The following is a 13,275-nucleotide window of genomic DNA, read 5'->3' on the forward strand; positions in this document are numbered from 1 at the left end:
AGGAGAGGGCTAGTTCTACAGAGAAGTGCAGTTAATAATGAAGAAGGGACAAAAGTTTGTAGAAAACCGTCTCAAAGGTTAATGACATCAATGGAGCATTTTAAATCTTAACAACTAAAATAAAGGGAGCATAATGGAGAGTAATTAGAAGGTAGCATGTGAACAGGATATGTATGTAATCAGCACCAAAAAAAAAATGTTCTTTTGCATATAATTGAGGTCATGTACCTTTGCTCTAGCACTGGGATATTTGTAGTGATAACTCTTGAGTCCGACTGCAGTGAAACAGCTTTCCAGGGGCAGGTACCCCCCTGCCTCTCAGTGCTGTCTGTGCACCCAGGCAAGCCACCCTGTCTGCTCTGCTCTCTTCCAGCAAGACCTTTCTGTTTCTCCAGAGCTAGTTCAAAAATTTCTCTGCACCTTCTGGGTTATGTAGATTTAGTGCAGTGTGCCAAGTGCACACAGATCAATAGCTGAAAACAGATTGGTTATGCTTTCTGCTGCTCCTTCAGAGAGCTCTTCTTCACCCATCCAGTACACTGCAGTAGACCTTTCTGTATTTTGGTGTCATTACAGATTCTGCTCCCTGTACATTATTTTAAGGACAGCAGATAAGACATGGGTATAGGAAGCAAGGGGAGGAGATATGTGGAGGGATTAGTTTGATGAACAGTACACCCAGTTCATGCTGAGATCAATACTCTGATTTACTTAATTGAAAACTGAAGGCTCTATTTTTAACATAGAGTAAGAAACTCTGGAAACCTGCCAGAGCAGGCAGCATGCTTTCAATTAAGTGTAGGCTAGGCCACCCACAAAACCATACTTTCTCTTGCTTCCACGTTGATTTTTGGCCCTCCTTAAGTAGCAGATTTGACATAAACTACTGTTTTTCATATTCCAAGGACTGACAAACTGAAGCCTATAGATGATCTGTGGTAAGCTGTACCTTAGGGAAAGGGCAGGTGCACGGTTAGAGCCCAACCCTCCACATACTGGTGGATAATTTGGTAAATCATACTCAGTCTCAGACTGTATTCTTTAATGCAACTGAAACTAGTAAGTGACAGAAGCAAGATGAAATTTCAGATACTTGGGATTTTATTCTTTTATGATTATTTTATTATGAGACTTTTAGTGTAACTCTCTGGCTTTGTGCTTGCACAGAAGTCCTCCCAGATGCAAAGCAAAGGTTGCCCTCAGGTAGGGTTGCAGTTTGGAAACAGCCTACTGTTGGAGGCATGAACATCCACACCCTCCAGTGGTAGAAATGGAAAGGCTACTGCAGTAGATGGGTTTGGTGGTATTATTAAGTCTTCTACAATCAGCAAAAATTAAGTCTCTATACAGAGATAACCACTTGCTGTCCCAGTTTCTTGGTATCACTCAATTACTGTTTCTTCTGCTACCCTTGTTGCAATATAAGGATGAGAAGGGCAGTGACACTGAATGTGGCAGCACAGTGCTGAGTAAATAGCATCTACATCTAATCCTTCTTGTCATTAGATTAATATCCAGACTTGGAATAAAGCTTTTGCCATTAGATGTACATGCAGTCTGTAGAATTACAGTATCTTTAATGAAATGCCTTGTTCAAAAACACAATGTGGCTGTTTCTTGGGTGACACCCCTCCTATTGTCCCCATAGCAGTACTCCAGCAGTCAGTCCCAAGTGATACAACAGGTGTGGAAGGAAGCATTCTGTTGGTGAGCTGTGCTGTTCATTCATTTTTCATCACTGAGGAAAACTAACAGGCTGGTGTGAAGTGTAATAAAGAGCATAAGCCTTCATCATCATTATCCAGGGGATTTTTATGAAAAGCCAAAACAGAGAAACGAAGGCAAAAAGGTTCTGGTTGATTGCTGTGTAGAGGGTTTCCCTATGATCCCATAAGTGAAAATTTGTGATGTACAATATCTTACATGTGCTGTATCTATACCACCCCTGTTGTGAAAATTTTGCTGCAGGGCCAGGATCCTTCAGCCAGTGCTGTGGTAGTGGTGAAAACAAGTTTTTTCAAAGGACTGAAAATTTACTGCAGTAATAAGCTCTGTGAGCAGCCATGAGTATATTTTAATATCATCTGCTGGAGGAAGAAATGGTGTTAGTAAGACTAATCTTCAGAGCCACACAGTGCAGCATTATAAACTCACTCAGATGACACGTTCCCCTTGGTTACAGGGAATGGGCATGACTGCAAATGTGAGACCCTGCTTCCCTCCCTTCCCCACTGGCACCTCTGTTCCATTCACATCAGCAGGAGCTCTGTGCAAAGATCAGAGGGAGATTCTGACCTCCATTCTGTGCTTAAGGCCAAGAGTCCTTTAGGCAAAATGGTTTGTGATCCTGTAGTGCAGCTGGTGGCTCCCAGCCTGGAAACTATGGATACCATGACACTATCTATGGCTGAGTAGAGAAAATAGATTTTTTTTTTTCTTAAAAGATACATAAAAGTGAATGCAGACTCTAGATAAATTCCAAAATTTGTAGTAGGAAATATTCTCCATTTCCTTAGCAGTCAGTGGTTTTATATGTTGGTAAGAAAAGACCGTAGAATTCAGTTATCCTTGACATCTTGGGGAAATTAGAAGAAGTTTTCACAAATTTCTGTGAGCTTCAGGAGCATTTAGTTTCCCTTCAGAAAGGAGATGTCCCATCAGGTACATCAGAAATTTAGTTGTCCTCACAGTGGTTTAGGGAAGGACCATTGTAGACTTTAGCAGACCAGCATCATCTGCAGTCAGATTACCACTGTAAGAAAGTTGAACCGTGAGGATTTTGAATAGGACACAACATGGGTTCTTCCCAAAGCTATCCCAAGCTTTTCTTTTCTCTGGCAGGGGAATAACTTTATACCCCTGGAAATTATAAAAGGAACAATCAAGTTGTGACTCACATACCTTCTGTATGCAAACCCAGTGCTTGCAGTTGGTTTTCTGAGGCATGACATTATAGATAACCACATTTCTAACTATTTCCTGCATTTGCCTCTTCTGCAGCCACTAGAGTAATGAATTTGCTTTGTTATCCAAGAGCTGAATGCTCTGCCACAGCAGCAGCTTTCCAGGCCACTTGGCTCCAGAGGAGCTGCTTAAGGTCTTAAATAGCAGTTGTCCTTGATGATGATCATGAATTTCATTAATTGGAATATTAACGGGTCACATTAATTTGATAAGTATTAGCTCTGTAAAATTAAAGCATAGCCCTGAACTTGCAAGCAGATAAGTGTGGGACTAACTTCACGCCTGTGATCTGCTCCACTGGACTCCTTTAAGTGTTTGCAAGTAGCTACTTACCATGTTCTCAGTGTCTTACATAGTAAATGGCCTCTCCTGTTTGAGTACATAGGGAATACTGTTGGTTAGGAGGTTTGTTTTGTTGTTATTTTTGTTTTGTATGTGTGTTTGTCTGGTTTTAGGCACGTAAATTTGTTTTCTCATATTTGGCAATAAATCATCTGGTCATTTCCACTGCAACTGATAAAGACGTAATGTATTGGAATATAATTTCTAATGAGTAAAAACTGTGTGAAGCATCATTGAAGGAAACTCTTCACTCTTCCATGTGAGGGAGAGATGAGTGCCCTGTACATCTATTTGTTTTTACAGACAGCTGTTTATAAAGCTAAAGTTCTCTTCCAATCTTGAAAAAACGTACAGAAAAATTGAAAGCCAACAAACAAAATTAGTTTAAAATAAAATCAGTTTTCATATTTTTAAATATTTTAATAGAATATACAAAATGGAAAATAATATTCCATGGTTTTATGGTTATATTTCATTTTACTCCAGAGTCCTGTTTTAAAACTTTTTATATTTACTTTTTAACGCATTTTATATGAAGGAACAATTTTAAAACTTTTACATAGTTTGATGACTATTACAACTGCAGGTTTTATGTAGTTGATGCTTTCATAAGAAACCCATAAATTGTTTGCTGAGATTTTAGAAAAAATTATGTTTGCTGGTTTTGAAAACTTGTCTTTTCTTCTCCTGCCACAGCATTTTGCTGGGAATACGTGGAACTAATGCCGTGTGGCCACTTGGTTTCCTGGCTGCCATTCCACCGAGTTTCACATTTTAACAACACAGACTTGCCCTGTAACAGCTGAAATATCAAAGTATTTTAAAATATAAATACACACTTTTTAAAAATAGCACTGATTCCTTTCTACTCTAGCAATATTCCAGCCCTGTATAATAAACAGTGAAGTCTGATGATATGAATATAAATAAAATAAAACTTGCAAATTGCTTCTGAGGCCCTTAAATTTGAACAATCTCATCATTGAAGATTAAAAAACTCCATCATTTGGATAAATGAAAATGGGTAATGTCTACATGGAAGTGATGGGAAACAGAGTTGCTATTACAATAGAGGTAAAGGATTTTGCTAACTGGCCATGTATAATTACCTATTTTAAGATTCCATCACTGAGTATCTGTCTGGCTTGGATATGTTGTTGTGAAATGACCTCCAAAAGACACTGATAGTCTAAACTTTTCATGAAATCACATCCTGGCTCTGAGTCTGGTTTAGAAGAATACATTTCTAGTGTCCATTTCTACTGCAGATGGGTTCAGTGCCTGGGCACCAAAACAGGAGGTGGTGGCTGCCCCCCTGAACTGACTCTGGCCTTATTCTGTCCTCAAAGTCTACACACTCATTTCATCCACATGACCTGTTCAGTGCATATTTTATTTGGAATGCTGTCACTGGAGAAAAAAGTGCACTGTAAAGATTAATTTTGACAGAACTGTGTGTAATAGAACCATTTTATTTGTGTCTTCAGGATGTTGACCTGAAAGCATGTCAAGGGGCTTTGGATGACTGCTGTCTACCTCGAGGAGAGGATCAGCGGGAACTGCAAGAAGAGGAGAAAGACATAAATCAAGTAAGTGATGAAAAAAAGGAAAGAAGGGAAAACTGAAGAGGAAGCGAGGAAGGATATGGAACTTATCACCAAGATAAATAGTAGTGAAAGGTTTTGAAAGAAATAATTTATTTTCTCTTTTTATTTGAAGCATTCCTTGCCAGGGCAGGAAAGGAATGCTCACTTCACAAAATGCTTTGTGAATGAGGCCCTTCTACACCTTTTTGAACATTGCATCCTTCCCTCAATCCCCCACTATTTTTTCAGTAGTCGAAATAGTCACAAGTTTACAGAAAACACTTGCAACTAATCATTTTTAATTTGGGTTTATTTTCTCTGTTGTGAAGGTGTTGTGCTTGTGGGCAAGGATGTTTTTGCCTACAAACACTAGAGACATGGATCCTAAATTATACTGCCCTCACCATTTATGTAAAGCTTGATGCTCAGATGTAGAATTACATTTGGGACAGTGAACTCTTCAGTTTTGTTCTCTCCAAGAGCTACAATGAAAGGGACACTCAATTTCCTTGAGACTTGTGAGAGCTGAGAACATCTGATCCGGTGTCTCGCCAGCCTCTCTGTTTGCCACTCCCCTGAGAGCTTGGCTTTGAAAAAATACCTGATTTTTTTCTGCACTGGTGGGGAGGTACAGCTTCAGAAGAAAGCCCAGTTCTGCTGTTGCAGGCAGAGTAGGGATGCTCAGGCAGTGGAGCTGTTCTGCTCATTCTAGCAACGTTTCATCTCCCGTCAGGATGAAGACTTGGTGGTGGGGTCAGCAGCAGCACTGCACTGTGCTCTGTTTCCTCTCAGACTTTGATATTTACCTCCTTTTGTGTAAAATAACTGTGCTTTACACCGTGTTTCTCTTTCTTTTGTCACAGAGCAACAGCAACCATGTAGACTCTCTTCTCTCCCTAGAGGGCTGTTTACAGCTTCTGCCATCGCAGGTGGAAAACATGCTAGAGGTAAATGAGAAAATACAAGTATTGCCAATGGATTGGAATACAGTCAGCAATTACTCTGTTTTACCAAATAACCACAGCCTACCCCACCCACTCTGGGAATATATTAGCAAATCAATGTAGTAAAACTTACCTGAAACTGCTAAAGATGCTACTATCCACCTTTTACAGCAGCTCTCATTGGCTGTACTTGAAAAATTTTCCCCAGCAACTTGTCTGGTGTAAGAGCTGCATCTTTACTGTGACCTGGTGTTCAAAGCTGGATGGAGCCATTGGACAACTCAATTAGTTCAACTAATAGTTGCCTTTCTGAAACTTAATACCAGTTTGTATTTATGCAGCAACTCCTGGTGTGTTTCTGTAGAGCAACACTGATTTATTACACAGTAGCAGCTATTGGGCATTTGTGGTTAAAGATGACATTTGTCATAAATATTGGGTCAAGTACTTACAGGGTTACTCTCCTTGAAAATCAGGTCAGTCAGCATTAGCAGTAAACCCATTTAGTGTTTTGGCTTTTTGTTCTTTTGGTTTTTTTTTTAAATCTTGTGGCCCTCTGATACTATATTTTACTTTCTGTGTGCCTGTCTTCACAACAAATGGTTGCTATCTTAATTGAAGTCTCCTTCTCCCACAGCTCATAGCTGCAACTGTTGACTATGAAGCTACTTCCTACATTCCTTTTTTGCAATGCTTCAAGGGCTTCTTACGTACACTTCCCATCATAGGATCCTCTTCTGAGGTCATGAGCATTTTCCATATAACTTTATGCTTATCTGGTTTTGGGAATCTCTAGCTTGGATAGTACCTTCTAGCCCATAAATTAGCCTCCTCTTCTCTTCAGCTGTGGAAATGGCTTGCATCCTAACGAGATGTAGAAGTTCATCACTTTAGTCCTCTCCGTTCTCAGAATTTGAAAATAATTTGGCTGTAGCCGTTATGGAGCTGTTACAGTACACAGTAACATACTGCATATTTTATTTAACATTATTAATGCACTGCCATCTTGTGACAACCTGTCTGTTGAATATGGATTGATTGTTTCTGCCAAGTATCAAGTCTTTACAGTGAGTGGGATTTTTTTGACAGCTGCCTTACTAAGAATTGTTCTTTTCAAGGGATTAGTTAAAAATACCATCTCTATCTCCTGGACTGCAGGAGGTCCAGTACAAGGTAACTCCATAGGAGAAATAAGGCAAGACCTTCTGTTACCTGAGCTCCCAGTAAGCATAATAGTTTATATGGTGGTCCTTATGGTACATCATTCCTTCCCTGTGGAAAGTGCTCTTTACCTAGTCTGTTCACTGAACGGCAATCAGAAAGTCCTTTCCTGGAACACAGTGAGGATACTCAACTATGGAGAAATCCTGTACACTTCCTACTTGATATATTTACCTTGTATCCATCTATTTTATGACTACTCTGCTTGTCAGCAAGTACCTGACAATCTTGGACAGTGGCTTTGTATTTCTAAGGCCCAGCAACTATAACTCAGGTCCACAAAAGGTGGGCCTTAGTGCTACTACAGCATTACCAGTCCCGTTTATTGTTTTAACATCAGAGCCAAGGCATCATATGTCAGCTTTGGTTTTGCAAAAAAAACCCTGAATTGTAATTTAAAGTCAAGACATCCACAAAAGGTGTGACTTGTTGGGGAGGATGTAACCTCCAAACTGATCAGTAAAACCATTCAGCTGAGTTTTGGATGCAGTAGACCTCAGTTAAATGGAACTAAACCAAATGTGGCATCTCACAGCCCTGTAAACTTCTTAAAACTGAATAAGTGCAACAGCACAGTCTTAATGCTCCTGTCTTCCACTCCTCTTTTCTTCACTGCTGTCCTTACTGGTTAACTTCTGCAGTTGAGCTATTTATCTTCTTGAAAAGGTTTGTTTTCTTAGTTTAGCACCTTGAACCAGCTCACCCTTGAATCATCAACACAACTACCAGGGAAGGGTCATGACCACTCCTCCTAGAAGGACTTTTTTCTTAGACCAGATCAGACATAATATATAGGCCATAGTTTGTACACTTGGCAATAGTCCCACTTTTACTTCTCAACCCTCATCAGTCCCACACTGTCCTTTGCAGTCCTTCTCCCGTTCCTTCAGTCACTTCTGCAGCCTTTCTGCTTCCTTTTGCCATATGCCAATACAGATTGTGCTTTGTACAGATGGGAAACAGCATTCCAAATAGTAGAAGAAGAGTTTAACAAAAATTTTGGCTTTAATAGAATCAAGTAGGGAATATGAAAAAACAAATTGATCATGACTCTGTAGGCGAGGGATGTAGAAGAATTCGGTTTATGAAAGATCCCATTTTTCCCTCCCTTCATCTTTTAGGTGAACTTACTGGAAGATTCACAAGTTGCAGCTTCTAGTAGAGGCCAAGACCTGTCATCCTCACACCACAATATAAATTTGACCCAGACACTTCAGAACAGTTTTGGTCCTCCTGATGCCATCCTTCTAAGAACAGACTACCCCACTGAATTAAATTCAAAACCAAGACACTTACAAAGACAGGAGTTTTTCCCTCAAACAAGCTCTGACATCACAAATCCAGAATCAGTGTTTAATGCATCAAATTTGATAGGGCTGTTTTCAGCTGCTGACCTTAGAAATCTAACAGCCCATGATGATAATTTTGATGAAATTAAGCTCATGTCTTTGGCTTTGGAGGAAGGCTTTAGTCCTGTAGAAGTTTCTCAGATCTTTGAAGTGCCTGGCTCAGATTTGGGACTATCTCTGAATTCAAATCACAGTATCACCTCTTACTCAGTCTGCTCTGAAGATTCTGTTAGGTACAGCAGTGATGTTAAATCTGCTCCTTCACATGGCTTAGGAGTTGTTGGTGGCCACTGCCAAGAAAACATGAAGTACACCCACATGGAATATCCAGGTTATGCAGAGTGTTCTACAGAAGTCCCACTTCAGCAGTTTCTTCATAATCACACCTACAATCAACTGCCAAGTCAAGCGGCATCCACTCCAGAGCATTATCAACAGATGTGGATGAAGAAATCAAACGAAGTAAAGGATAGGTGCCATAATTCTACTGCTACAAACCAGAGCAGAGATGAGCATTATGCAAAAGCTCTGAGAATACCATTTTCAGTTGATGAAATTGTGAGCATGTCCGTCGACTCATTCAACACCATGCTAGCAAAGAACCAGCTGACAGAAGCTCAGGTATCACTTTTACGTGACATCAGACGAAGAGGAAAAAACAAGGTAGCTGCCCAAAAATGTCGTAAACGCAAACTGAATGCAATTCTTAACTTGGAAGAAGATGTGTGTAATCTCCAAACACAAAAGGAGAGCCTTAAAAAGGAGCACTCCCAGTGTAGCAAATCAATCAACCAAATAAAGCAAAAATTAAACAACTTGTACCATGACATTTTCAGTAGACTGAGGGATGACCAGGGCAGACCTGTTAACCCATGCCAATATGTCATTCATTGCAGTAGCAATGGTAGTGTTTTCATAATACCCAAGCATTTGGCCAAATCTGAACAAGACAACAGAAGAGAGCAGAAGCAAAAGTAAGATGACTGGAGATGACCTGAATCACCTTTATTTTGCCTCAAAGGATGATAAGAATACTTGTGTGAAGATGAAAGGTCAGTAATTACAGCAGTTCAAAAGAAACAACTACACTTGAGGAGAAACACTCTTATTTTCAAGAGTCTGGCAAACCCTGCCAGCTGCAATCTGTTAGGAGGTCCATGAGCTGAAGCTTCTGGATGAGGAAATCTGTTTAGTTGTGGTTAGAATTAAAGGAGTTAGACCATCAGTGTAGTGTAGCTTCATAGACCTATGTTAAAACTAGGAACTGTTACTGGCAATGGGGGCAGAGCAGACAACATCAGAGAGGGATAGAAGTCAACTTTAGATCAACGTTACACATGCAAGAAAATATTTTAATTTTGAATACTTGACTTGTTACACAGAGAATGACTTTATTCTCTAGCACTGAAAGAAAAATTATAGCTCTAGTGCATCTTCAGGTTAAATTCACTGTGGATTTACAAAGGCTCAAGAGATAACTGCGTGCTTTGCATTTATTCAGAATGGCTCTGCTTTTCCTAGTTTTCCTTTGAGGAGAGCAGGCCAGGAGGCTACTGCATTTTTCCTCACTACTTTCACCATCGTAACGCCAAGCAGAAAATCTGCCACTTAATTTTAAAACTCATACACTCAAATCTGCAAGCAGATGTTGAAAAATTGTCTTACCTTCATCCTCTGCAACTAAATAATTCTCAGCCTTCTTCCACAAAATTGACCACTGGTGAAGGAGTTCCTGTTCTGTTTCCTAGTGACTGTGATATTACTTGTGTACCTTTTCTTTTCCTCCCATTTTGACACCTTCCTCAAGAAGTACTTGAATTTTTCTCCATTGAAATGGCTTTTTAACTGGTATTTTTAAAGTGTTTTTAATGTTCCAGATTTGATTTTTTAAAATATACATTTTACCTAGTCTTTAAATTAAATTGAACCAAAATGCTATTTGTCTATACTTGTTATTACAAGGTTACACTCTGATAGTGCTCTGAATGGTTTTTTGGTTTGACATTTATTTGTGCTGTTAAAAAGAAGTTTTATTCACTCATGTACTTACAACATCCTGTCCTTTACTGTTTTACAGCCTGAAAAAAAGTCTGCAAAAGAGATGGCCTAAAAGGCTGCAATGAATGATAAGGAAGGAAGGGTGAGGTGTATTATTATGAGAATAACTAGTAATATTAATGTCTAGTTAACAACACATACTTTTCCTTCATTTTATAACTAAAACACATAAAGCTGGTATTTAAAAAGTTCCCATTGGTCATGACATGAGAAGAGTGGAGCAAATTTAGATTCAGGTATGTTAAAAAATCACTTGTACCAAATGTTCAAGAACTACACATACAAGCTTAAATGCCAAATTATACCTACTGCTACTAGCACAGAAGTCGCATTGGCTGCTTGCACTTTGTGTAATAAAACTGATACTATCAAGTGGTATTTTCTAAAAAGGGAGCCCTAAGATGGTGCCAAGTGCACTGAATTATCAATAATGAGATCATCCTGTTTGAACAATTTTCTCAGCGTTTTCTATTAAAAGATTTCTTTAAATAAATGTGTGCATGTGTTCTTTATTGGTATCACCAGAGCCTCAAATAGGTAAATGTAAATTTATAGCAGAAAGTCTCATTACTGAGGCCATGCAATTTCTTGCTGTTGGCTAAGCATCAGTGTGAGACACATCTATTCTAATTGGTATTCACATGGGCTTTGTTTACTGGTTAGATCACAAACTTCAAAACATGTAAGAGATGTCAGATACACATGATGAATTGTGAGCTCTATTTCTAGTTTACTGGGGGAAAAAAAAGTACGTCTTCAAGACAGCATGATCATAATCGATTAAATGGCAGGACAAGATCTCTAAACCTACTGCACTGCCCTTATGCATAAATTCTGATAGCTACTAGATTAGACTCATAACTGAGAAGCCTAGAAAGCCAAGTATTTCTGCTTTAGGGCCTCACACAGGGAGGGGGAAAAAAAACAAAAACAAAAAACCCTGAATTTTTTGGTGCCCGTTCTTTCAGGAGCTGGGGCAGGTGAGCTCTGTGGATTTTTTTAAGGCCAGCTGCTAATGGAGTATTGCATTTACCCTTTACCCAACTGGGAAACAGCTACACAGTTAAATTTTGGCACATGCAAAAAATAAAGCATACTGTAATGCTTTCAGAACACAATCCTAATGAATAGCAGCTTACTGTGATTGATTTAAGACATCAGCCCCATTACCTGTAAATTTACAGATTGTAAAGGATTATAAACTGCCTTCAGCTAATAATTGTCATTATTGCCCAGTAACTATTTCTTTAACAAGTTGATGTATGAACCTCAGTTCCTCAGAAGCCAGCCAACAACTCTACCCCTACAAAACCTCTGAGCTGAAATACTAGTTCTGGGGAGACTGCAACAGTACTGCTGGATATAATGAGTGTTATGTCTGGACGTGTTTTTTCAAACATGAGCTACCTTTGCCCACAGAATTCAGACCAATGTCCTGTTTTTAATTGGAGCAGACACATTTTGCCTAAAAGCCACTGGTTTCTTCCCTTTCTGCAACTAGCTTATGTTTTTAAGAAAAATACCAAACACACATACATACATATGCACACACACAAAAAAAATCCCCACCAAATAAAAATCCCCAGACATTGTCTGGTCTTGGCTATGCTTTATAGTTTACCATCCTCAAAAGCGTGGTTAGGCTAGACAGCCTTAAGCTTTAAATACAATCTAAGGCCAGTACATGAAGTGTATTTGCAACCTCTATACCAAAATAGAGACACTAGAGTTGAATTCCTCAGATAAACAGGATCAAAGTAAGTTACTGAAAGGATTGTATAACACGTAGGTAACACCTGACTGAAGTCTGTCTTGGCTTCATTTCTGACAGATGAAGATCTTCACAGAATCAAAATCCCAAGTGTACGAAGCAGGAGCTTATATTGGGTGAAAACACTGGTATAAACCTACTCTGGAGCCAGATGTAACAAAGCCATTACAGCTGCATCCTACCTTACTGCTGCTTTGCTGAAATGCAAGTCTCTAAAGTTAGTCTGAAAACATTTTTAACATATAGCTAGGAAACCACTAAGCTGATGATTTAAAAGTAAAGTAAACATAGCTGTTGACAACAGCAAAAGCCAGAAATACAAAAGTGGGAGTGATCATTACAATATACTGTTCCCATGGCAAAGCTTTTAAGTAGTCTGTAACACTTCAGTGGTAAACGGCATTTTTGTTATGTCAGTAAGAGCTTATCTGCAGGTCAGGAAAGGTCAGGTTAAGTAGAAGGAAAAACACTGGTGGGGCCATCACCAAGCACACGTACTGTATTCCCATTTTTGATGGCAACATGTACTGTGGAGCATTACCTGCTGGCTGCTCTAAGATTCACACGTGTTCTGGAGAAACATCCACCAGCACCAAATGCAAGGTGAATACTCCATCAAACTGCAACTCCCATTGCGTGTTTTTTGACCTGTAAGGCTGGATACACTGCTGTAAAACGATCCTGGAACAAGCACTCCCAGAACAGACATTCTCAGCTGAAGCACTACACACACTTTGGAACAACAACTAAGGCACTGCACTGAAGTGCAGCTCTAAATTCATGGTTTAGGTTTTATTCAATAGATCTAGCTTTTTACAATGCCCAGTTTTACAAGCTAAAGATGTTCCTGCTCAAGAGCTTACAATCTAGTTTTAGATGGGGAAACAAGTAGAACAAACTTCAATGAGGAAAGAAAGGACAAAGCACTCATTGAATATCAATTTGCAAATCTTTGTCCTGAAATGCACACACACACTAGTTCATCCTCTGGGAGTCAGTACAGTTCTAACAATCTTGAGGATAGAGGTGCCAGAGACCTA

General features: G+C 39.3%; 1 protein-coding gene and 1 long non-coding RNA gene across 3 annotated transcripts; one reads left to right on the plus strand and one right to left on the minus strand.

The window, feature by feature from the left end:
- Window positions 1-4,320: 4,320 nt before the first annotated feature.
- Window positions 4,321-9,698, plus strand: NFE2L3 (nuclear factor, erythroid 2 like 3). Of its 2 annotated transcripts, XM_033051728.2 has the most exons (4): window positions 4,321-4,380; window positions 4,794-4,895; window positions 5,756-5,839; window positions 8,179-9,698. In XM_033051728.2, the coding sequence occupies exons 1-4, from the start codon at window positions 4,321-4,323 to the stop codon at window positions 9,382-9,384; spliced, it is 1,452 nt and encodes a 483-aa protein (XP_032907619.1). In that variant the 3' UTR covers window positions 9,385-9,698. The 2 variants fall into 2 exon arrangements, with proteins under 2 accessions (XP_032907619.1, XP_032907612.1); XM_033051721.2 differs by lacking the exon at window positions 4,321-4,380 and having other exon boundaries at window positions 4,833-5,839.
- LOC116992333 lies at window positions 4,679-5,580 on the minus strand. The gene is made up of 2 exons (XR_004417031.1): window positions 5,494-5,580; window positions 4,679-4,865 (listed from the first exon to the last, which is right to left on the minus strand). It is a non-coding gene; the product is annotated as an uncharacterized LOC116992333 (long non-coding RNA).
- Window positions 9,699-13,275: the final 3,577 nt, after the last annotated feature.

This window comes from Catharus ustulatus, chromosome 1 (assembly GCF_009819885.2).
Source record: "Catharus ustulatus isolate bCatUst1 chromosome 1, bCatUst1.pri.v2, whole genome shotgun sequence".
NCBI classification, from domain to species: domain Eukaryota; kingdom Metazoa; phylum Chordata; class Aves; order Passeriformes; family Turdidae; genus Catharus; species Catharus ustulatus.

Bases quoted from the DNA above. Each gene is read 5' to 3' on its own strand.
- NFE2L3 (XM_033051721.2), top strand. From the start codon at position 5,570: ATGCTCAGGCAGTGGAGCTGTTCTGCTCATTCTAGCAACGTTTCATCT. The intron at 5,840-8,178 runs GTAAATGAGAAA...TTCATCTTTTAG, and splicing joins AGGTGGAAAACATGCTAGAG to GTGAACTTACTGGAAGATTC.